Source organism: Centroberyx gerrardi, chromosome 13 (assembly GCF_048128805.1).
Source record: "Centroberyx gerrardi isolate f3 chromosome 13, fCenGer3.hap1.cur.20231027, whole genome shotgun sequence".
Taxonomy (NCBI): Eukaryota; Metazoa; Chordata; class Actinopteri; order Beryciformes; family Berycidae; genus Centroberyx; species Centroberyx gerrardi.
Genome location: NC_136009.1, coordinates 6,689,978 through 6,713,865, shown reverse-complemented (window position 1 = coordinate 6,713,865; position 23,888 = coordinate 6,689,978). Strand labels below are relative to the sequence as shown.

General features: G+C 43.4%; 1 protein-coding gene across 1 annotated transcript; it reads right to left on the bottom strand.

The window, feature by feature from the left end:
• Positions 1–3,024: 3,024 nt before the first annotated feature.
• xrn1 (5'-3' exoribonuclease 1) lies at positions 3,025–22,512 on the bottom strand. Its single transcript, XM_071900542.2, has 41 exons — positions 22,352–22,512; positions 20,805–21,037; positions 19,936–20,033; positions 19,679–19,788; positions 19,439–19,549; positions 18,489–18,574; positions 18,156–18,243; positions 17,759–17,927; positions 17,408–17,475; positions 16,468–16,605; positions 16,101–16,264; positions 15,508–15,597; positions 14,948–15,104; positions 14,725–14,844; positions 14,379–14,548; positions 12,493–12,610; positions 12,303–12,398; positions 11,864–11,967; positions 11,357–11,488; positions 10,853–11,015; positions 10,592–10,705; positions 10,131–10,229; positions 9,907–10,022; positions 9,504–9,650; positions 9,138–9,227; positions 8,411–8,546; positions 8,202–8,258; positions 7,906–8,038; positions 7,659–7,728; positions 7,130–7,322; positions 6,723–6,812; positions 6,445–6,531; positions 6,194–6,244; positions 5,836–5,916; positions 5,552–5,689; positions 5,066–5,201; positions 4,635–4,807; positions 4,393–4,506; positions 4,084–4,189; positions 3,769–3,962; positions 3,025–3,657 (listed from the first exon to the last, which is right to left on the bottom strand). Exons 1-41 carry the CDS (start codon positions 22,424–22,426, stop codon positions 3,325–3,327), a joined length of 5,148 nt encoding a protein of 1,715 aa, XP_071756643.2. The 5' UTR covers positions 22,427–22,512; the 3' UTR covers positions 3,025–3,324.
• Positions 22,513–23,888: the final 1,376 nt, after the last annotated feature.

Below are 23,888 nucleotides of genomic sequence, written 5' to 3'. Positions count from 1 at the left end.
ACCAAAGCCTTACAGACTGGAGTCCCGGGGGTCGGTGGGGGGCGTCAACCCTAAAAAAAGATCCCTCCCTCACACCTCATCAAAACAAATACATCCCTCAAAACAAGGACAAAGTACATGCAGTTTACTTCTGGTCTCCACAGCTGCTGACGTCGCTGCAGCTTCCCCCACAAACAATGTTATTCAAACAAGAATTATTCAAACTGCTTAGAAAAGACCACAAGACTGTCTCTAAAAAGGGTTGCCATAAAATCCATATTTTGAAAAAAAAGAAAGAAATCATTTTAAAATCAAGAGTGTTTTTTATATGCATGTGTGCTCATGGAAATAAGGTGAGGTGTACAAGAAAGCCCAGAATTTAAAAACGGCCAGCCGGCTTCACAAAACCATCACACAAGAGCTGGGCGCAGATTCCCAAAAGCATCTTGGAAATGTATCAGATTCCATTTGGTGGGCGCTCAGATCTAAATGAGGTCCCATGGGTGCTTACATGTATGGGTGGTTTCAGAGGAAATTAAATCCATAACCACAGCCATAACAGTAGTATATAATAATAGTGCCATGATTCACCCATTACGCTACACTGGATCATTTCACATTTGCCCCAAGATCCTATTTAGCTGTATTTACAAATACAAAACAACTGATTTTTAACCCTTTACTACATGGTGCTGCCATATGCCAATGGTTGCTTTCTCTTTGTGCTTAATCAAGACAATTTAACTCCTTATTTAAATCCTACTCTTCAACTGTCTGTGGGTCTCTTTTCCCTGACACACACGTCTGAAATATTCCTAAAAGTGTTCTAATAACACAACATGGATACACAAGGTTATCAAACTGAAATGAAAACATAATTATTGACAAATGGAAACTACATACGGCATTGGAACCACGATACCCCGTTCAAAATAGTAAGAGAATCCATACGTCTGAATATTTTCATCTAAATGGAACATTCCATGGATCGTTCATAATTCATGCGGTGAAGGGTTAATTGTGCCACAGATATAAACTCCTCATGTCGAGCCACAGCCAGACAAGATGTTTCACAGAATGAGTCAAGAGGATTTAACAAAAAAAGTTAGTTCAAAATTTGATGTTTGCAGCTATGTAAAACCAGCTACATTCTGCAGGCCTCAATGAAATAACCAATGCAAAGATTATTGGTACCAAGATGCTTTTGGAAATTCCGGCAGTATGAGAGTTCGCCTCGGCCCAACAGAACTCAACAATTTTGACAGGATTAGATTCTAGACTCCAACATATTAAAATGAAAGGACTTCTTTGACAAGGTCCAATTTAGTCATCAAGAAAAAAATCAAAAGTCCTCTGGCGATATCAACACTCCTGTTACTGTAAGTAAAAACAGACTCTTGTTTATGTGCTGGTGTACAATTGCCGTGCAATGGCTGTAAGTCTGGTGTGTGTGTGCGTGTGTGTGTGTGCACGCTTCCAATCATTTTCCTTGTGATTGAAAATGCTTCCACATAATACATAAGTGCCAATAATAAACCATAAAAAGTATAAAAATGCAGCACGGCGTCAAAAAGTCTTTGAAGGGAATTAAAGGTTTGTCGAAAGGAATATTTGATGAGGAATAACAAGGATCACAAAACCAACAGGAAACACTAAAACAGATAATCAATGTGTGCCTGATTACGTGGCGACTGCCTCCGATCCGAAAACCCTACAAAGTCGATGTGTTTCGATTAGCGCGGCCGGTTAGCTTTTCAAAATGATCGTGAAACAAATTCCTGTTGTTTCTCAACAGAGATCATCAGTATGTACAAGGGTAGCCATGAAGCCATAGAAGGCCCTCTGTATTTATGCATAATTGCTACGCTAGCATTGAAACCAGTATTCTGAGAGACATTAGGTTTGTGTTACAATACGCTGATGACGCTTTACTTAACATTTGAGAAGGAGCAGGCAGTAGTCGCCACCGCAGTGCTAATCCAGGACTGATGCGTGGTGGGTTGACTTCTACCATGGCTAGACTTCCCTGAGAACCAATATTCAAATTTAATCCGAGAGTTTAGCCATAACATCACTACTGTACACGGCTCTTTTCCCATAGTTAGCAGGCTAACTGGGTAGTTCTTGCATCCTGAAATTACCTCCCCCCTGGTGTGTGATTGGAAGAGAATGATCCCAACGTGAGTCGACACTCCGCTGTCTGTTCTCACTCTACATTGCCGCGACTATAATGTTTCCCACGCTGTAAGGAACTAAGGCCACGGCAGCATCTACAGTCAGTGTAAGATCTCTCCCATCCTTTAGTTGTGAATATACAGGCAGCATTTTGAAGCGGTGTAGATGGGAAAAAACTATGCCAATTATATACGACCCAGATGTTTTTCCACTTTGGACTATCAATGAAAAGATGAAGTTAAAAGAAAATCCTAACTTGTGTTCCTGTATAAATCCAGCTTTAGATTAGAATTTTCCCCTTTTGAGCCAATTTGTTCCATTTTAACAAACTGCTGGTGGTGAGCAGCTATGGTGTCCTTACACTTTCTCAAAAATGGATATTTAACAAGGGCAATGCAATTTTAAGGTAATGTTTCACTTCACTAGAACATCTGCAATATTCCGCATACTTAAGCATAGAGAACAGCTCTTGTTTAGAGAAAAAAAAAAGGTTTCTGAATATGCTTCCCAAGGGAATCTAGCCTATTCTCCATAGTTCACTGTTCATGCAACTGTTCATAGTGCAATGAAATATTACTTTAATCAATTGTGCTAAACTCTCAAACTCTACTTGTCCTGGAACTTTCAGAAAAGACGCAAGGAAGAAAAAGAAGCTAAGGAGCTAAGGCCTCGTCCCAGAATGCACCCTGGTCTCCTAGCCAGTACACTAGAGCCCTTTCCACACCAGTAAAGCAGCTGTAGGCCGAGCTGTACTGGGCTGCACTGGGCTCCGTGACCACAGATGAGCTCGAGAAGGCAACTTTCCAGACCAGAAAACCGGGCAGCTGCCGCTACTAAAACCAGCTTTGTTAGACTTACACTGGAACACTGTACAATTCCTTCACACTTCCTTGACATTTTTGAGTTGGAGTGCCTGTGATTTCAGGCAGATGACAAAACGACAGGGGGAACAATTTAGTTTGCTCAGGTGTGCAAAAGAAAAAAAAAAAAAAATTCAATGCTTGATCCGTGCTGTTAAAATGCGTTTTTAGAACCCTGGCCACTTTGAAGTTGGTTTCTACATGGAAAGTTAGACCGAAAAGACGGTTTCACACCGACAAGGTTGTAATCAGAGTCAGGTCTTGTCAAAGCAGCTTATAAACACCCAACACACACACATACGTTAGCTCATCACTCGGTGACTTTAGCCGCTTCAAAGTTGACGGCCAGCTTCCTGTGTTTCCTCTTGGAGGCAGAGCCGGGGGTGTGGCCTGTTGCTGGGATGTTTTGCCGAGGAGGGGTGTGTGGGACTGCTGACGTCACGTCTGCTGAGCTGGGATTGGACGGAGAGGGATTGCTGTGGTGTGGCTGGTCAACTTTGCTGCTCTGCGGTTGATTCTGAGCTTGTGATTGGCCAGAGGGCGGGGCTTTCTGCGTTTGGTTCCTGGCCACGGTTTGGGCGGCGCTGTAGAACTCGCGAGTTTCCTGGCTCTTCTTGCTGGTCGATGCCCGCTTCTTAGTCACCTGTCGAGGTCAGAGGACAAGGGGCAAGTTGAGTTACCATGGCAACACACATTATGGCATATGAATTTCAACAATACATCCCACCCTCCTCTTGTGTCTGCGTGTGGTTACCTGCAAGGGGATGAACTGGTTGTGCGAGCCGATGGGCAGTGTTGTTGATGCCTGGGGGCGGGCGGCGCCGGGGAAGGTACCTGCCCCTCCGTAGAACGGTTGGCTCTGGTGGTGGTGGTGGTGGTGATGGGGCGGCAGCGTCATACCCCACAGAGGGGCAGGGGCGTAACCCTGGGGGGGCAACAACAGACCACCTAGGGGAGGAAAAAGAGAGTCTATCGATAAGAAAACAGGGTACGAAAAAGAGTCAGGTTTGAGATGCTACACAGAGAGCGAGAGAGAGCGAGAGTTGTAACGTCAGGAGGACGGACTGACCTGACTGGTTGAAGACAGGGGGCATGGCTCCCATATGGGGGGGCCGTATCTGTCCCACTCCAGGGTAGAGAGGAGGTGGGATGGGGAAGCCCGACCCTACTGAGTTCTACAGAAACACAAGAGGAGAGAAGGCAGGGCAGCCTTAGTCAGAGATCTGATCCAGAACACTGGTTTACATACACAGTACTATTCCCTTAATATTCAGATTCGCAAATATACCATTTAAAGCTGGTGCCTGTACAGCCCCCCCCGCCCGCCCCCCCGAAAACCACACACACAGAAAAACACAAACAGATATGTGTGTTGTACCAGTCTTTGGAGGGCAAAGAAGGCAGCTTTCTCCTTGGCATCGTTTTCTGACTGGCACTGTGGACCGTGGACCATCAGCCCACTGGAGAGCTTCACCTGGCATACTACTAGACCCTGTGGAGATGCAGGACAACATTAATATGTTTGTATGCGTGTGTGCGTGTGTGTGTACAGTAACTGCAAAGGACTGCATCAAATCTGGTGTCTAGGTGTGCAGACGTGTTGTAAAAACGTTGCGTTACCTGTCTGTTGCCTATGTAGCTGAACTCCGGCGGTGCCATGCCTAACCCCACACAGATGCGCGCCAGCTCCGACACCCCGCTGGGCAACACAGTGTTGGGGAGGTTGAGGGAGGCGGCCGACGGAGGTGGGGGTAACACAGCCGCCTCGGCCTGCGGGGCGTTCATCTTCGCCGCTGGAGGGAGAGAAAGGAGGATGAGAAAAAACACAGTTTTTATGCTGCCTTTAAGTGCTCCTCAGAAGCTCCTATTTCTGAGTTTAGGTAAGCACACTGAAAAATTAAATATTGTACCACAGTCCAAAGGTAAGATCTAGATCCAGGAGTTTTGGTGTATTTATTAGATTAACTTCTCAGTCAGTTACCTAACTTTAGTGAATTAATCTGGTTGGATAGTTGGAAAATGTGCTTGTTGTGTAGTAGTCAGTTAGGTACCTAGCTTCTTGGCAGATCGTCTCCTGTTCTGCTGCTGGCCTCCATAAGGGGCGGAGCTAGCCGGGTCCTGGGAGGAGGGACTTCCTGCTGCAGAGCTGTCAATCTTTAGCATCTCCTTCAGGACCAAAGTCCCCTTCTGCAGCAACAACCACAATCACAATTCAATTGTCAGACTATCACTACTGCCACCTTCAACCAATCACCATTGACCACTGGCCAGTGACCAGTGACAGAATGACTGGACTTTTAATAATATGGTGTTAATGTTACATACATGTGTGCCTTGAGGATATCAAGTAACTGATCTATTTTTCCATACAATGCTACTTCATCATATGTATGTGAGTAAGAAGAAGCTTTTAAACATTTTTTAAGGCAATTCTGATTCATAGATATGCATCAAATGAACAGGGAATATTATAAAAGTTAGTTTTTTTCAAAGGAAGACCACTGCTAACTTGACCAATCCATGCCTCTGATACTCACCATAGCGAAAGACTGCGGAGACAGCGGGCCATCTGATTGGCTGGTGGGTTCCTGTGTGGGAGGTGGAGGGGGCGGGGTGTGCTGGTTGCCCGTGGAGATCTTGAGATTGGCGATCAGCTCCTCGAACTCAGTCGAAGCCTTGGTGAGAGAAAAGTGAGAAGAAAAGAGAAAAGAATGTAGATGGCTTTTAAAAAAAAGATAGGCTAGGGTAAAAAGGAGAATGAAAGGAAAGGGCATTTTGTGTGTGCGCGTGTGTGTGTGTGGGTGCGTGTGTGTGTGTGTACCTTGTTGGCTGTGTTCTGTGAGGGGAAAAGGGAGTTGGCCTCTTCATTTCTCTTTAACACCCTAATGCCACCGACTGATGCCTGCAAGATACATACACACCAACGCATGATTCAGGTCACACACACACAAATATACATACATCACACTGTCTGTTCACATCCATAAATATGTATCTATAAGTCACCATTTGCATACACATTATAAACCCAAGTTGATACGGCCTAATGGGAATATTCCTTCTGTGAGGTCCTTAATTTAACCAGATCTTTATGGACATTATGAATGTAAACAAGCCTTTTGTGTGTGTGTGTGTGTGTGTGTGTGTGTGTGTGTGTCTCTGTGTGGATGTGCACTCACAGCCTTGTTGGATGTCGTGTGCTGGTTCTTGCCCTGCTGGGAATGTCCTTCCTAGAGTTGGCAAGACAACACACACGGTTTTATCACACAAAAGTAACATCTTGATCAGTGCAAACACTGCCAAGTTGAAATGACAAACGTAACCTATAATAACTTAAGGAGAGGACCAGCATCACCAGTGTGACTGCTGGGCTCTGTGACTCTCTGACCACATTAGTCTTATTTTCACCCCCAAACACACATGCACTTACATTATTGTGCCAGTGAGCAGGAGGCTTTTGAGGCGGGCCGGAGTTCTGCAGAGACTGCCACACATTGGTGAACTCCTCCTCCTTGCTCTGGAGAGAGAGATGGAGAGAAACAGTAAGTGAAAGCTTGAGGCAAAAGATTGAGAGTCTTATAGTCTATAACTGTATCCTTCTACGACATCTTTCATATAATAAGAAATTTGAAAGGTCGGATAGTTAAAGAGCCAATAGGTAGGAGTGGGAAGTGAGAAGGGGGCAGATCCAGGTTACACGGTCCTTACCTTGGCCTGTTGTTTGTGGTTGGAAGCCTTAAAAGGAGAGTTCCTGTTGCTCTGGGAGTCTGACTTCACCACGCTCTGTTTGTGGTTATGCTACAGAGAGAGAAAGAGGGGTGTGTGTGTGCGTGTGAGAAAAATGAAGGTGGGGGTGCAGATATAATGGCGAGAGAGAGTGAGAGAGAGAGATATAGGAGGGGTGTATGAGGGAATGTTTTTTGATCATCAGACAGACAAAATTCTGATTGTTCAGTCTTTTCAAACAGGTAAAAGCGGTGTGTGTGTGTGTGTGTGTCAGTAACAGTGGTTACTAGCAGATTTGTGACACAACAGCAAAACCTCTAAGTGTGGGGATTGGTTGGACCATTCAAGTGTTTGCATGCGTGTGTGTGTGTGACTGCTTCGCCCCATACCTGTGTGGGTATAAACGGCGAGCGCGGTGAGTGGTTGAGGCCGGCCAGCTGGCGGTGTGTGTTGGTGTGTGCGGCGGCGGGCTGAGGCTTGACGATAGCCGTGAGTTTGTGGGAGCCCTGATCCACTCTGGTCCCGTGGGAAAGGTTGATGAGAGCGCTGGGAGGGAGGCGGTAACCGCGACCCGTCATACACCTGAGGACACGGACAAGCAATACCGTCACCATCAACAGCACACTTTTCACTTTTCACCACTTTCTCTACTATCCTCTCTGAGGTTGATATTGGCTTTAAAAAAACAAACAAAAAAACATATTGCGTTAGAGGGATCAGGAAGGTTCCTCCCTGATAACAGCTAATGAATATGTGTTTATTATTATTATTTTTTATATATATATATATATTAGATTAGCCGGAGAAATCATTCCAGTGTGGTGTGAGAGAGAGAAAGAGAGAGAGAGCAGTGAGTATACACTTAAACAGAAAAAGAGATAATAACACAGCAAACACAACTAGCCTATTAGTGATTACCTGATGGTGAGTCCTCCAGCAAATTCTTCATCAAACACCACCTCATAGAGAACTTCTGCCTCACGCTCCGCTGAAGAGTACAACACACACACACATACAGGTTGTTAACTGTGGGGAATACTAGCCCTGGCATGTGTGTGTTTCTTCTGCTTTATACCCATTAAACGCACACACTAACATGTTGCCCTTGGTAGATCTTTAAAAAAATGGATGTGGATGAAAGAATTCAAATCGTGTGCGTCCTCACCTCCTTTAATGCCGATGACGGTGCCTCTGAGACCCAGTGGGACGGAGAAGCTCTCCCTGATGTTGACGACTCGATCGAAAAGGTGATAGTCCGCTTCAGGGTCTGGGACCACGCCCTGCTGCTGCTCCAAGGGCTACACACACACACATACATGTTCAATACTTTGTAAACACATACGATAACATATAAGTCCAGTTAACAAAGGATATGGTTACACTTGAAACCCAACCTCAAATATAATCTTATCCAAAATAATAACATATACAGGCTGACATAGACAGGCAGAATGGACTCACCCTGAAGAGGAGATGAGGCTTGACAGTCACACGCACTTTCTTAGTGGCCTTCTTCACCTGAGAGGAGAGAGAGGAGAGAGGAGAGAGAGATGTATGGATAGGGGAGCAGTGAGCGCAAATGGTAGAACAGACAGAGAGAATTTCCCATATTGGTGACAGAAGATAAGACTGCAGTAGCGTGAAACCGTGTGTGTGTGTGCGAGCGTTACCTTAGTCTTCTCCACTGCCTCCTCGATCTTCTCCACTATGGCGGTGTCCAACACCTGTAGGTCGCATGACGCCCGGCTGATGGAGCTGACCGGGTGACTTTTCAACCAAGAAGTGATTTCAGAAACCTTCTCCGCCCTGTGGGGTGTTTATCGAGATCAGTGTTGGGATCAACAATTCACCTTCATTTTAAAACTTGAGAGAAGAGTTCAACAAAGAAAATCGTAGGGATGAAAGAACTGCTGAAGCCTGGATCGATAACTCTAGGCTTTGTTCACTCGTTTACACCAACTATGTATTCCATATTGCCTCAGAGTAATTTAGAGCCGACATGAATCCCCCATAGAGAATCAATGAAATACTATGAGGATGGCCAAAGAACCTGGCAGTAAGATACTGAGAATCCTGTGGAGAATTTTTGAGTGCATATGAACAGTGACTACTTCACTGAATATAATCAAAACACTTTTGGAAGGGGACTATGTACAAAAAGGCTGTGGTCCTTTGCTTGTTCGTCTGATATGGATGAAAAAAGCCTCACATTAAAGCTGGCAATCTGTCATTTTTCCTCATAAATTGTGTCATTGCGTTGTGATGCAACTATGCCACTGTATATCTAAAGTAACAAGACTAAGGAGTCAAAATATGTCCAAAATCTTAATGGAGTTCAATGTGTGTATGTATATATTGATGTATGTGGTTATACATTTGTGTGTGTGTGTGTTTTACCCATTCTGGTCCTCTCTGGGCCAGATGTCGTCTTCGTAGAAAACATCATCATGACTGTTTCTGGACACTGCGTCGAACACCTCAGAAAACCTACGAAACCATAATACACACACACACAATGGTTATTATTATTAGCTATAAGATTATTTAATGGCAGTAACACAGCACATTTCTGATTTCAGGAACATTCGGCATTAGACTTTACAGTTAAACACATTCAAGTACAATCAGTCTTCTACTGCTGGCAGCCAAGCATCTCCACTGGAATAACCGAAGGCTCAGTTGCAGCTCAACAATAGATGACGAGGGACAAGAGAGCGTTAATCTGCACACCACACACACACACACACTCGCACAGCTTTTTACCTGTCCAGGTATTCGCCCAGTAACTCCTCTACGGCGACAGAGTAGAGCCACTCCTTCTCGGTCCTCTTGGTGTAGCCGGGAACCTCCTCGTTCTTCTTGTTAAACTTCAGATTCAGGCCAACGTTAGCCTTCTGCTCCCCACAGGGACTGGAGGCAACGAAGATGAAGAAGAGAAGAGAAGGAGGGAGAGAGGGCAAGAGAAACATTTAGAATTGTGCCGATCGTCTAGGTTGCCCCTCTCCTGTCCATTATTCCTGCTGGTCACAGGAATAAGGTGTTTCGCTCTGGTGGACATTTTGCTTTGCATTTGGTTCAATTCAACAGCGAACATAAAAAAAGGCAGGAGTGAAAGCAAACCATTAGCCAGGACCAGTTTCTGAAAGGTGATTGGCTGAGCACTCACTTCCTCTTGGAGCCACGGCCAATGAAGATGCTTCCTGAGAAGCGGGAGACGAGGTAGCCGGTGATGCCAAGGCGAGACGCCAGAATATAGCCGGGACTGTACTTCACACAGTACTTCTATAAAACACACACGCAAATACAAGGTTAAAGTTGGAGGTTAAGACTGAATGCAAGTTCATAGAATGTCCTCACAAGTACAGTTTTATGTGTGAGTGTGTGTCTTACATGCTGGTTCTGGATTAAGGCCTCTAACTGTGGTTCGTATGGCACGTTGAAGACAACTCGCACCCGGCCCTCTTTGATGACATCACTAGACTCTTGCACCTGTGAAATGTCCATTATTTGCGAGACAAAAGTATTAATTTCTGAGAAAAATATAAGGGGAGGAGCTTATAAAACTTGCTGCATTCCTGTCACATGGGAAAGATGGGAGTTACAAGCTCCCTACCGTTCACATCAGCTTTCAGACAGTAAACAGTATGTAAATAGTACTAGAAAATACCATTCAGGTCTACACAGAAAACATCAATCGGGACGTCTTGATGGCTTCAAACAAGCTTTCAAATTATTGCTTTTAACAAGTCCTTCTGGAGCCTATTCCCATATGACGTGAATGCAGGACAGTGGAGCACTAGTCTGTTTCTCGGACAGAAAAATCAGGAGTTGGAGGGGAACTGACACCGTACCTCTCCCATGGCACCGTAGTAAGGGTTCCCCACCATGAAGACAGTGGTTGTCGGGGGAAACAGCTCTTCCAAGGTCTTAAAGCGAGTCAAAGACGAGTCAAAGGCCTTGATGTCCTGAGGAAGAGAGAGAGAGAGGGAAAGGGAGTCAGGGACAATTGGTAAGATTGCATGTTTCTAAAAGTCAGTCTGACCGCTGCTGCACTCTGTGTGTCTGTAGGTGTGTGTGTGTGTGTGATATGCAGTACCAGCACATGCATCTACCTTAACGATGGTCTGGTAGGAGAAAGGCAGGACCTGCTTGGCCCACTGTTTCTCGAGCTGCACCACCCCGTTGGCTTTGGGGACGTATTTCCTCCCCGACAGCAGCTGACCGTACAAAACCACCGCCGTCTCATTCACCATGATGCCCTTCCGCTTCACGTAACTAGGAGAAAGGGAAATATTTTTAAGAAACAAATAATAAGCATGAGCAATAAGCCATGAGAGGCCAACGCAGAGGAGAGTAAAATTCCCATTACATAGTTCTAAAATCACTCTAAATCACGGCTTAGGAGGCTTATTGCTTTCATAAAATGCCAGTGAAACAGAGCTATAATGAAAAAAGAAACCAAATGTTCATAAATCTGGCTTCAAACGTCACTCAGCCTCAGAACTAAGGACGGCAACAATCCGTTTTGTATGATAAAATATTAAAAAAGCAATAGCTATCGTTTTATAATTAATTCATAAAACAAATCTCCATCTTTTTGTCTGTCTCTGTCTTACTGTTCGGTGGTTCCCTGGACATCTTTCACCCAATCCTTCTGCTCCTTGTCAGACAGGTAGGTGACCTTGGTGGGAGGAGGAGAGGACCTGTCGTACAACTTCTGGACACTGGGGGGCTCCTCCAGGGAAAACCTGCAAAATCAGTTCCAAAGACTTGACTTCTGATGACTGGTTCATACTTCACACGGAAAAGAAGGGGAAGGAATGTCTAAATTGCAGCCAAAACGACTGGGCACAGTGGCTGCATTTGGGACTCTATCTATTTTGTCAATATAAATGTTGGAGTAAAGATCTACATTTGCACATTTATAGCTAGGCTTATTAGTGTATGGACATCATACATTTTGATGATTTTGGCTGAAAACACCTGTTATGATGCAGATTGATGCGCTGGTAACAGATTCACTCATTTAAAAATGAATGAACTTCCATCAGCATGTATCGCATTCAGCACATTTAGTGTCATTCCGGCCAAAGGCTTGTATAATCTCCGATTCTGATTCTTACTTGGTCTCTCCATCCGACACTGCGATGATACGAGCTTCCTCTAGATGGGGCCAGTTGACGAACACCGACCTCCCCAGTACTAGTGTTGCAACGTCATCGCATACCTAGAGAGACAGAGAGAGAAAGACAGACAGAAAGAGAGATGGGGTGAGTATTGGTGAAAGAAAGGCAGAAAGAATGGAGACAGAAAACGGGAGAGAGAGGGCGTCAGTCAGAGAAAGAGAGGTATATAGAGAGACAGACAGACAAAAAGTATACATCAAAGCCTATTCTCATTTTTTAAACGACTGCTCATTCTCTTCAAACTAGTGCATACAGATTGCTCCACTCTCTGTAAATTCAAAGCACTATCAGACTTCTTAATTGTTGTTTTACAGTATGTCCAAACATTCAGAATGCCCTAACCAGCTAAAAGTACTACACACACACAAAGCCTCACCGGCTGCCCCTCCTGGTTGGAGAGGATCTCCAGCATCATGTTCTCTCCTCTGCTGCTCTGCTGGAACACAACCACCCCACTCTTCTTCTTAAAGAACTAGAGAGAGAGAGAGACAGAGACAAATAGATCATCAGAAAGAGTGCTTTCATTCAACGCTATATATTTGGTGGCGGGGCTGTGGAGGTGCTACCTTGTGTCTGATGTGTTGCAGGGTGGGGAAGCCACAGAAGTACAGAGCCGAGCGGTCGATGCGGCGTCCGACGTGGTCCACCGACACGTGCCAAGCATCCATAGGAATCGGAGTCAGTCTGTAACAACCAACCAACCACAAGACAGTACAGTTAGCCTGCTGAACACCAGGCTGAGAGGGGACTGTGTTTAAACTAGGGCTGGGACGATATGCTTATCTCCCGATTCGATACTATCACGATACTTGGGTGCCGATTCGATATGTATTGCGATTCTTAAGTATTGCGATTCTACAAGTATTGCGATTCGATATTACAATTTATTGCGATTTTCGTTTGCTTTTTTAACACTAGACCATGGGAAAAAGTTGAATCATACACTTCTAGAGACTGTATATGGGACAATATCGCTGTAGGGTGCCTTTTGGTGTCCTGTACATAAATAATTCATTTGCCATGTTAACCTAACATAAAAATTACTATGAAAGGGTTTGTTATATTGGTCTAAGTCTTTATATTCATAAAAAAGCATTACTTGGCTCTTTAGATACATTTTCTAGATTTTTTTTCAGTTTTGTATAAGAGGATGCATGCTATTTTGCTATGTCCCATACACTGCTCATTCAATTTCAATGTGAGTAAAATATAATATGTCAGTCAGTCTTCTGAGATTTATTTCAGCAGCATCATTGCTATACTGCATATAAAAGTGGTACATAAAATGTACAATAGAATGAATAAAAAATATATATACTTTTTGAAGTAAACTGCTACATTTAGCTGTTCCTGCTCATCAAGCTAGTGCTCAAAAGACTTCCGGTGCGCCGTGCGATAGCCGCACTGACAAGGAGACATGAAGGATCCTTCATGCGTTTTTTGACCAATTGAAACGTCCTTCATGATGGCGGCTCATTTTTGGATGCCGAGTCAGCAAGGAGTCGAGGAGAGAGGACGCATTTTGGCCAAATGGAATGCACATCAGAGCTCTGTGTCAACTCAGCAAATTTGTGTGGATTTACTTTGTATTACTTGTTCTTTTTGCACATACGGTACTTTCACTCATTCAGTATGATCGGCAAACACTTTTGGAGTTACGATTGTCAGCCAGTTCGGACTTAAAGCCGACTTTTGACATCGCGGACCACGTACTCCCCTGGGTCTTTTGTTTAACTGTGCGCCGACGAAGGAAAACAAAGGAGAGGGAAGCGCGCCGGGGCTCTGTGCAGAACCCGACAGAGAAACAACAAACCCCCTCTGCCCAGCATTTTGCTAGCTAACGTTCAGTCCTTGGACAACAAACTCGACAAGCTGCACGCATGGATTAAACACCAGCGGGACATTAGGAGCTGCTGCGTTCTGGCGTTCACCGAGACATGGCTGGAGCCCAGCCTGTCCGACTGTGCCGTCACGCCGGAGGGTTTCTCCGTCTATTGGCAAGACAGAACGAAGGACTCAGGCAAGTCGAGGGGAGGGGGTGTGTGCTTTATGGTTAACTCTTCGTGGGCCAAGGATGTCTGTGTCTTAAATACGCACTGCTCCCCGGTTCTGGAGCTGCTGACCATCAAAGTCTAGACCCTTCTACCTCAACACAAATAGGCTACATTTCGCCATCTGCTGGATAAAAGCGGTAACTTCTTTCCACCTCGTCTAATAAGCATAGACTAAAACGAAGCAATTGAATTTGAATTATATCGATTCAGGAATAAAAAAATCGATTTAAAAATCGTAATAAAAAAAAAATCGCGATACTTAAGTGAATCGATTTTTTTTCCCACCCCTAGTTTAAACTGATTTCTTTGCCCATGTTCAATTGAGACAGACCAATCCACTTTATGTTAAGTCTGAATCAGGGTTGTGTGTGTGTGTGTGTGTGTGTGTGTGTGTGTACCTGACATGGCAGTGTGTGATGTTAGGGAACAGCTCAGGCAGGGTAGAGGTGTATGTGAAGTCCATGTCGGGATCATATGTGTAGACGGCGCACTCTGTGTGGCGGTTCCTGGCCTTCTCTGCTTTGGTCAGCTTATCACTGTAGGGATCCATGGCTGCCAGCAAGCACCTCTGTTAAATACATGCATACATACAAACACACACATAAATATAAGGTTATATATAAGGTTCAGGAAGAATGTGTCTTGGAAATGGATGGGAGGTACATTTGCCAGAAAAGCATGACAGATCTCAGTTCTTTAACTTCTTATTTAATCCCAAATGTGTGTGTATGTGTGTGTGTGTACCTCGTCTATGAAGGGAATGAGCACCACCGCCTCCCATTCCTGTTGTTTGCCGTTGAGGTCCGTTTTAAAGTCGAGAGGGTAGTATTCAATAATGGCTGAACTTTCACTGGTCATCAGGTGCTGAAACAACAAAAACAATAAATTATCATTTTTATTATTATTTCTTGTTAGTGTCTTACATACAGTATGTATGTATGCGTTTGCATATGTGTGTGTGTGTTACCCTGTAACACTCCGGCAGCAGGTCCTTGCTGGCAGCGGGCAGGACTCCCAACAGCTGCTGGAAGGGCATGAAGGGTCGTTCGAGGTCAAAGGTCAACTTTAACCCAGAGACGTTTCTGATGTCAGACAGGAAGGGAGCGTAGTGGTAGGGGTAGTACCTGGAGAGACAGACAGAAACCATTATAACAACTTTTCCATAACTTTCCTTAACTAAGCTGCAACGCTTCCATGACCTAAACATTTTATTCCATCCTGATTTGTTAATCATTTTCAGCTCAGAAAAGTTCTGAATAGTACGGTTTCCACTACAGTTGGACTTACTGTGGACAAAACCAGCTGAAAACCACCATCTAATGCAATGAATGTGTGAAACAAGGTGGAAAATACATTCTGCTATATTCCTGTCAAGTGACACATTTGTAAAATGTCCTCTCAAAACACAATGATATTTCACAACTTCCTTGACCAGTGGGAATCCTGGGAAAAAAGAGAAGCAAAAAGAGAAGCAAGTAGAGTAAGTAAAGAAAGTAAAAGTAAAGAGGAGAGGAGAGCAGCTCTCACCAGCTCCAGGACTGGACCCCATGGTAGTAGTAGTGAAGAATCCACTGGATGCCCTCCACATAACATTTGGCCTGGTTGGCTAGAAACTCACTGCAAGTAGGAGAATAAAAACACATTTTAAGATCACTTGCAAGGACGAGCTGCCACACCAGATTCCTGGAGTGACTGTGTATGATAACAACACAGACTAAAGACAACCATATGAACAAGAGACCATCATCAGCAAACGTTGGCAACAAAAATAAGAGCGCGCAGATTTGCCACTTGTGACACACCAGACGGCATTGGAAAGGTTGCAACAGCAGATTCGAAAAGTTGTAATCACTGAGCACATATCATGTTACAAGTTTGCAGCTTCTATTCCTTTTGTTCAAATATTGACTTGCACGTTTGTAAATCTTTTCTCTGAATTCAAATTTAGGACAAAGATGTGTGAATATTTTCTGAGTGGAAATTCCAACATGCGAGTTCTCAGGTGTTTTCAAACCTTTATGTTGCCTTTCAAATCAGAGCACTACATTAGTAAAGCAACCCATTTACTTGTGTGACAATTGTGTGTGTGTGCGTGTGTGTGTGTGTGTGTACACACTCACTCAGACACCACATCCACACCCATCTTGGTCATGTAGTAGGTGCGCTTGTACTGTCTGAACTCCGTCTCAAACATATCGTCCTCCTCTTCCTCCTCTTCCGCCACTCCTCCTTTTCCTGCTCCCATCTCCTTATCCGACGAGGCGAGCGCTGCCAGATAGGACTCCTGCAGACACACACACACACACACACACACACACACACACACACACACACACACACACACGGCAGATCATAAGAGTTATTATCTGCGGGGAATACATGACTGAAACTGAAAGAAATAGTAAATGAAAGAATGTTGGGTTTATTTCTATCACTGCATCCCTGTGTGTGTGTGTGTATGTGTGTGTGTGTGTGTGGACAACCGACCTCCTTCTTCCTGGTGTCCTTGCTGACAGCTTCCTTCTCTGCAGCCAAGCCGGCGGCCTCGTTCAGATACTTGTTCCCCACTTTACTCTCAAACCACTTCAGGTCCACAAACACCTCGCTGAAATGTTCCCGGTCAAACTGGATGGAGGGGAGAAAGAAAGGGAGGAGCAAGTTCCACAATTTATCATCAACTGTTATTAATGACGCATCATAGAATAGAGCCTCGGATCGCTTCATGCCAGCTTTAGGACAAACATGTCTCTGGACTAAACGACATAAATAACATGCAAATTGCAATTTCAATTCAAGTGCAATTCAAAGTTCTTTACTTTGGCTGTAAAAAATTTATCACCAAACTTGTTTACTAGTCGCATCAAATATCACATATAGCTGCACTGAGAACTTTTTTTGTTATTCAAGCAAGTCTACATAATTTATTTCTTATAAATAAATGTCAGTGTTGCTGACTGCTATGAACACAATAATGATTCAACCTATATGTAGGGCAAAAACACACCAGCATTGACCGCTAATTACCAAAGATGCTGCCAAAGGAAAAAAACAAAAAAAAAAAACAATCTTGTCACTATTATTATGAGATTACTATTTGAAATCTCCGATTTCAGTGCCTGCTTACATTATTAAAAATAATCAATGGAATCCTCACATCTGTTTTTGTAGTGCATTTAATAAACAGATTTTCCAGCATCATTCACTAGCACTCTACGGTGCTAATAAATCGGTTAACTTCTACAAGTTACAATGTCAAACCATCAAATCACCATAAATCACACATAAACTGCTTTATGATATTAATGGCCATCTTCAAAAGTCACTTAACTTCTATAAATGACAGGTGCGTTATGTTGTTATCAATAAATAAGCATTGGTAATATTAGGTTTTACAGTAAGCTTTACAGCATTTCCTCCATTGTCTCACCTCAGACAGCTTCTCCAGGTACTTCTCAAAGTTATAGAGGTTGAGGTGACCGTTTTCATTCAGATAGCCTGGATCAGAATGCAAGAGTCAGTTTCATTTCTAAGTATGTGAAGTTCTGATCAGAATCAGATGTTAATGTAAAGTAAGTTGTCATGTACGAACAGTTTGACCAGGAGGCTCGGTGCAAACAATATTTGAAACAAACAAATGAGATTTAAAATATCATGGCAGGAGCGAAAGAAACTCAGCGTCTTGCGTATACTTAATATTCACATTCAACATTCTAAATCTAATGCAAAACTATTTGTAAATTATGTAATGTCTGTGTGCATGTGTATGTGTGTGTCTCACCCCCTAGTTTGGGCAGTATGCTGATGTAGGTCTTGTACAGCAAGGGCAGAGCGTCGTGGTTGATGTGAAGATGAGGAAGATGAGGGATGAAATCGTTTCCCACCAGGAAGCCCATCAGAATCCAGTCATCTATAATCCGCTCCAAGTCATACTCAAAACCAATCTGATTCTGGAAAACACACAGAAGCATAATCAGTATATAGATGTCATACTGTACAGTGCAGTATAATCAGACATACTCCCTACCCAGTCTTATTCTAGAAACATACATGATGAAAGCCATACATAAACAGAATTTTGTACTGGGTTACAATGTAATGGGCTATACAAATGCTGTGTTGGTTTTACCATGTTGTGTGTGTGTGTGTGTGTGTGTGTGTGTGTGTGTCTGTCTCACCCTGAGTTCGGAGAACTCATAGTCGATGTACTCCCTCATCAGAGACAAGTGCAGCAAGTGGAAAGTTGTCTCCTCTGGAGCCGTTATCCTAGAAGAAAAGAACAAAATGAAACAGAAGAATAGAATAGAATAGAATAGAGGGGACAAGGAGTAGAGAGAGTGAAAGGAGTAGGGAGGGACAGAAAACAGAGAATAGACACATCAATAACATTGGAAAGAATAAATAAAAAGAAAGAAAACAAATGCAAAAACATAAGAAATGAGAGAGGACAGTTTCAACACTGCAGGGCATTATCAGAGAACGCATCAACCTCTCGGAAACACAACACACACCTCTTCTGGGATTTCTTTCCTCCAAAGCGGACCTCTTCTCTAAGCAGGGAGAAATGTGGCTCGTGGCTGGTCAGACCCAACATGATCTACAACACAAATAGAGGGAGAGTGAGAGACAGTATCTTTTAGACACACACCAGCATTCATAGGCAGGCAGACATGCCACACTAGGGTTGAGTGATAGTGTACATTCTCCTGTCGTGTCATTGTAATCCCCATCCCCACTAATTGAGAGCTGTAGATTCGTCCTATTTGCCAAATGGAATTCTGGTGTCGGATAAGGTCACTTCTCCGCCCATAGCAAGTGGCGGACTGAAACTTGAGAGTGAAATCCAAACTGTCTCCTAAACAGCAGTGAGCAGCGCTCCGTCCAGAGAAAGCTGGACTCACCAACATTCGCTTTTTCCTCTCTCGGCCCTTTGGTATATTTGGTATAAAGCATCACAGATCAGCTGGGTTGGTGAACATGAGCGTGCTGTGTGCAGTTTACTGACGTCACCTTGCATAATTTCTGGGTATTGAAGTTCAGTTTTCAGCTGCCTAGTGCAGCTTTAAATTATACTTGAAGTCCTCATAGTTTAAAAAAAATGATGAAGTATGAGGTGGCGGTGCATTCCCAATAGGAAGCAGTAGCATAAGACAGTCAAATGGGACAAAACCAGCAAATCCCGAGGAAGACTCTGGGAAATATCAGGTGTGTTTAGGCTCCAACTACATTTTTAAAATCAACTTGAGCATAATTTGTGTCCCTGCATTTGCCTCCATATTTGAGCATCTTGCTCTAGGCTACATTATAAATTCCCAAAGATCAAGGTAATTTAAATGGAAAAAGAAAGAGAAACTTTCTGCCCATGACAGATTCAGTCGATGACCTATGTCCAATGTATTTGTCCGATCAACCAATCTATTCCACACACACACACACACACACACACACACACACACCTTACCAGGTCAGCATCCAGCCCGTACAGGCAGTGGCGGGTGTTGGGGTCGTGACTCGGCTTGGCGTTCTCAGAGCGAATAAACTCCATGATCTTATGTTCTCCCTCACCTGGCGTCTGCAGGGTAAGAGACACACACACACACACACTTAGTACATTACATCACTATGATCAAATGCCCATTCAACATTGTAAATATTGCAGGGACCAAATTCAAATTAAACAGACACACACGCCCACACACACCTCATGACCGGACAGGTAGACTCTGACGCCGTGCCATGTCCTGTCGGTGGAGACCTTGTTGTGGACGAAATACTTCAGTTGCTCTTGGAGTCTCGCCATGAAGTCAGTACCTATTATAACAATAGAAAAAAATAACAATTGCTGTTAGATTTTCCTACTTTGGAAAGAATGAGTGCCGTTATGTATTACGTTATAGTCGCTTTTGGCGACTTTGACGGATGGTGCCAATTCTGGACAATGGTTTAATGCGTCCCTACCAGGAGTGATGCAGTTGGAGTCGAAGCGAGCCTCCGTGGGGAGCACCTCTCCTTTTTCCAGAGCTTTCTTTATCTTGTCCTCTGCTTCTTTGGCGGACCTACACACACACACACACACACACACACACACACACACACACAGAGACAGACACACAGATACAGATGAGAGCAGTTCAAACTAACAGTCACAGGCATGGCTCTGTAGTTCTGTGGCTACAGCAAGGCACTAACAGTACCAGGGTTAGGGGTTCCATTCCCACTGGGGCAAGCTATACCAAAAAAATATATGCACTCACGCTTTTGAAGGGTTTCATCAAGTCAAATCTATGCCTTTTTAAGACCTTTTTAATGATCCACAGAATATGAGGCATCACACTCTGTCCATTAAAATGCGATTTTTATTATTTATTCATATTTTAATGATACAGATGGCTTTTTAATGGAGAGAGTCAATCTAGCATTACAAGATTTGTGTCTCAGAAATAAACATAATTCTGCACAGTCATACTTTGTTGTTACATCGTATCGTGGTTGTATTGAATCGTGAACCCCATACCGTGTATTGAATGGTATTGTGAGGTAAGCATATCGTCCCATCCCTAGTTAAAGATTATCCTTACCTCCCTCATTTCTATGTTTCCATCAATATTCCCACCCACTCTACTTTTCTGCAGGTTCATTTTGACTCTCTGAGCCAATTTATCTGTGGCCGAGAAGAAGACTTTGCCCCCCTTCCACTGGTGTCAATCCCCCCTTCCATCCAAGCTCTCTTCCTCACTGATGGCTAATGGAGGCTCTGAGCAGCACCTACCCCTGTCCTTATACCTCCATCCCTCCCTCCCTCCCTCCCTCCCTCCACCCAACTCTACCTGAATCTCCTCCCTCTCTGCTGGTTCATCTTGGCCCTCGGCGCCACACCGTCCACGGCCATGAAGAAGACCTTGCGCGGCTTGATGATCCTGAAGAGCACCTCCAGGTAGTGGAAGATGTCGGCGAAAATTTTCTCCTCGGAGATGCGAAAGTGGACGTCCTCGTCGTTGGGATGGGAACACTGGTGGATGATCCCGTTCATGTCCAGGTAGAGGTTGTCAAACTCCGGGATCTGGCGGCCACAGAGAGAGAAGAGGGAGAGAAAACTGGGATGAGGTCATTGATAAATCTCCATTAAAATGTAACAGTAGTTTGTCCAAAAGCCTGAACATTCAACAAAATAAAACAAAAACCAGAGAGAGAAGTGAAAATTAATAACAACATTCCCCATCGTGGCCCTGAGATAAAGTTTCATGACTTTTCTATGGCTTTCCAAACCTAATAAACAAATTAGTGCTTCAATGATATAAGTATTTTATTGCTTCCTGGTTTGTTAATGTTTTTCTAAAGGTCAGCCCACTGTTGGGCTGAAAACCACCATCTAATGCAATGAATGTATGAAACAAGTTGGCAAATACATTCTGGTATATTCCTGTAATTCCATTTGTAAAAATCCTTCACACTCCCCAGAGAATTTAACAAATTCCCCCACTTTTCCTGTATGGAACACATCTCTCAAAATTACAGGTTTACTCAACCAAAGGCAAGCTGACTTATAGGGTTTTTCTGGTATTGTGTTACTGTCAAGCGCCCTACGTGACAGGGAGCAGTGTTATCACTTTTTTCGGAGGGGTGTGTGTTGTGGCAAGATCGGCAGTGTAAATAAAGATGCTAGTATACAAGCTCGCATTAATTGTCTGAACTCAAATGACTCAACCTGGCTTATGCAACGGGGGTGAAACTAAGTGACGTTTGGCTGATGAAACTGCTGTTTCAGCACTGACATGCAATCTTCCTCACCTCCATCACAAACTAGGTCGCTCAAGTCCGTTCCTGTGCCGTCAGTCATTTCACTCCCCTTCTGTGTCAATGACTGACCACCTAGCTGTCGCTTTTTGAGTAACTTAAAACTCACAGAGCATATGACCTAGCTGTTGCTTTGAGTAACTTCAAATTCACAGAGCACAGCGACTGTAACGTAGCTGACAAGAAGCTCTGCATTCATTTCCATTAGAGTCAAGTTAGTTAGCTGACTGCGAGAGGTTAATTGTTGTTTAGAATGTTCTTGTCCAACAAAGCCCAAAACAACCCGGTGCAAACGACAATTAGCAATTGCATTCACCTTAACCTGTTTTTAATGTGTATATTTCCAAGACGATAGTTAGTGCTTCAATTTAGTAAATACGCGACTGTGGTGTGTAAAGAATGGAGTCAGAAGTATTTGGTTACAAAAAGAGCTGCTGCCGGGCACTAGTTAGGTGGAATAAAACTCCGCCGGCCCGCTATATTTAGCTTGCTGATAGCCGGCTGCTAGCTAAGCTAATGCCGATGCTACCACAGTAACACCGGGCTATGCGGCTAACGCTAGTCAGCGTCCTTTTCCTACCTGATGTTCCTTGACAACTTCACTGAGGCAAGGATATCGCTCTGAAATCCATCGGTAAAATTTCGGCACTCCCATCTTCACCGCAAAACTGTCAGTCTTCGGATGAAATTAGTACAAAATGAAGAAGAGCAAGAGATATTTAGGTAACATGAGAAGTTGCTTTCGGCTACGGAGTCCAGTTTTGTTTCCAACGGCCGCTAACTGGCTAGTTGTCCCTGGTCCGGTCGCTAAAACATTCCGCCGCCACCGGGAAGACAAAAGCGAGCGGACACATTAATTAAACTAAAAAACACAACGTTTTGGTGGCACTTAAACTAAATTTAACTTTGGATAGCGTATTAGTAGTTTACATTTTTTGTCATTTGAGACATAGTTACGATTGCAACTAACAACTACTTTTGGGTATAAAAGTATTGGAAGTCGACAATTCCAACGCGGAACTATCGATTTCCGACTTCCAATGGAATGCAGCAAAAGGCCCTATGATTTATTTATTTTACATTTACGAGCAACCGAAACATATCATTCCTCCCACTCTTTCTGTGGAGAAACGAAACTGGGTTTGGTTTTAGGTCCAGACTAAATAAAAAGGTGTGTGAACTATGAAATTAAGTCATTGATCATGATGAGGCAAACAATAAAACACAAATCAATTATAAATTCAGAAAGCCTTGATTTCTGATCCCCATTATAAACACAGAACACTTAACAACAAATCCTAACAATCAACAATTGATCATTTGTTTTGGTTTTTTTTTCTACTGTAGTCACTCCAAAGTATTCTGAGAAGTGTAAAAAAAAATGTATAAACCCCTCTGCTTTGTTTAAAAATGAACTATATTAAACTATATATAAATTTTAAAAATGGATCTTGTAAAGACACCTAGATTGCTTTACTTTTACACTTTTTAAAACCTTTTAAATGCCACTTACATTTTTTGCCATTAACTTAAACATGAAAATTAATAAATCAGTAGTCCGGTTCAGTGTGACTGAGCTGATACATAAAAGTAAAGCATGTTACAAGTTACTACTAAAATCATGAGTCACCTTAACACCTATCTTTGAGGATGGAATCATCTGTGGTATTTGAATATCGACTGAGAAATTCTCAAGCAAAGTGGAAACATAGTGTTTTGGAGTGGAAGCCCTTCATTCCTCACTAAAGAAGTAGCACATGAGAAACACACCATTTGTAAGACCTCATATAAATAGTATTTATATGTTTCAAGGCCTTGAATTTAGAAACTCAATGTAAGACACGTTAAGACTTTCTAAAGGACTGTAGATGTCCTGTTCTAGTGTTGGGTGCAACTTTGCTGGTATTTTTTTTTTTTTAGGTTTTAGAAGTTAGGCTTGTTATCATCTTTGAGGTTTATTATAGCATCAGTTCACCCTCCTAATTGCAGTGTAAGGACAACACCTAGTGGCCATCTGGTGTTTCAGCTAATAGGAACCAGTGTCTGACCTGCTATGAGATACAAGATTTAATAGATTATTGTCATTTCAACCATGTTTGCTGGGAACTTCCCTGTGT

Coding starts and splice junctions, on each gene's coding strand:
- xrn1 (XM_071900542.2), bottom strand. CDS start 22,426: ATGGGAGTGCCGAAATTTTACCGATGGATTTCAGAGCGATATCCTTGC. Junction 17,928..18,155: donor ATGAGTTCTCCGAACTCAGG/GTGAGACAGACA, acceptor TGTGTTTTCCAG/AATCAGATTGGTTTTGAGTA. Junction 6,813..7,129: donor CGCCGTTTATACCCACACAG/GTATGGGGCGAA, acceptor CTCTCTCTGTAG/CATAACCACAAACAGAGCGT.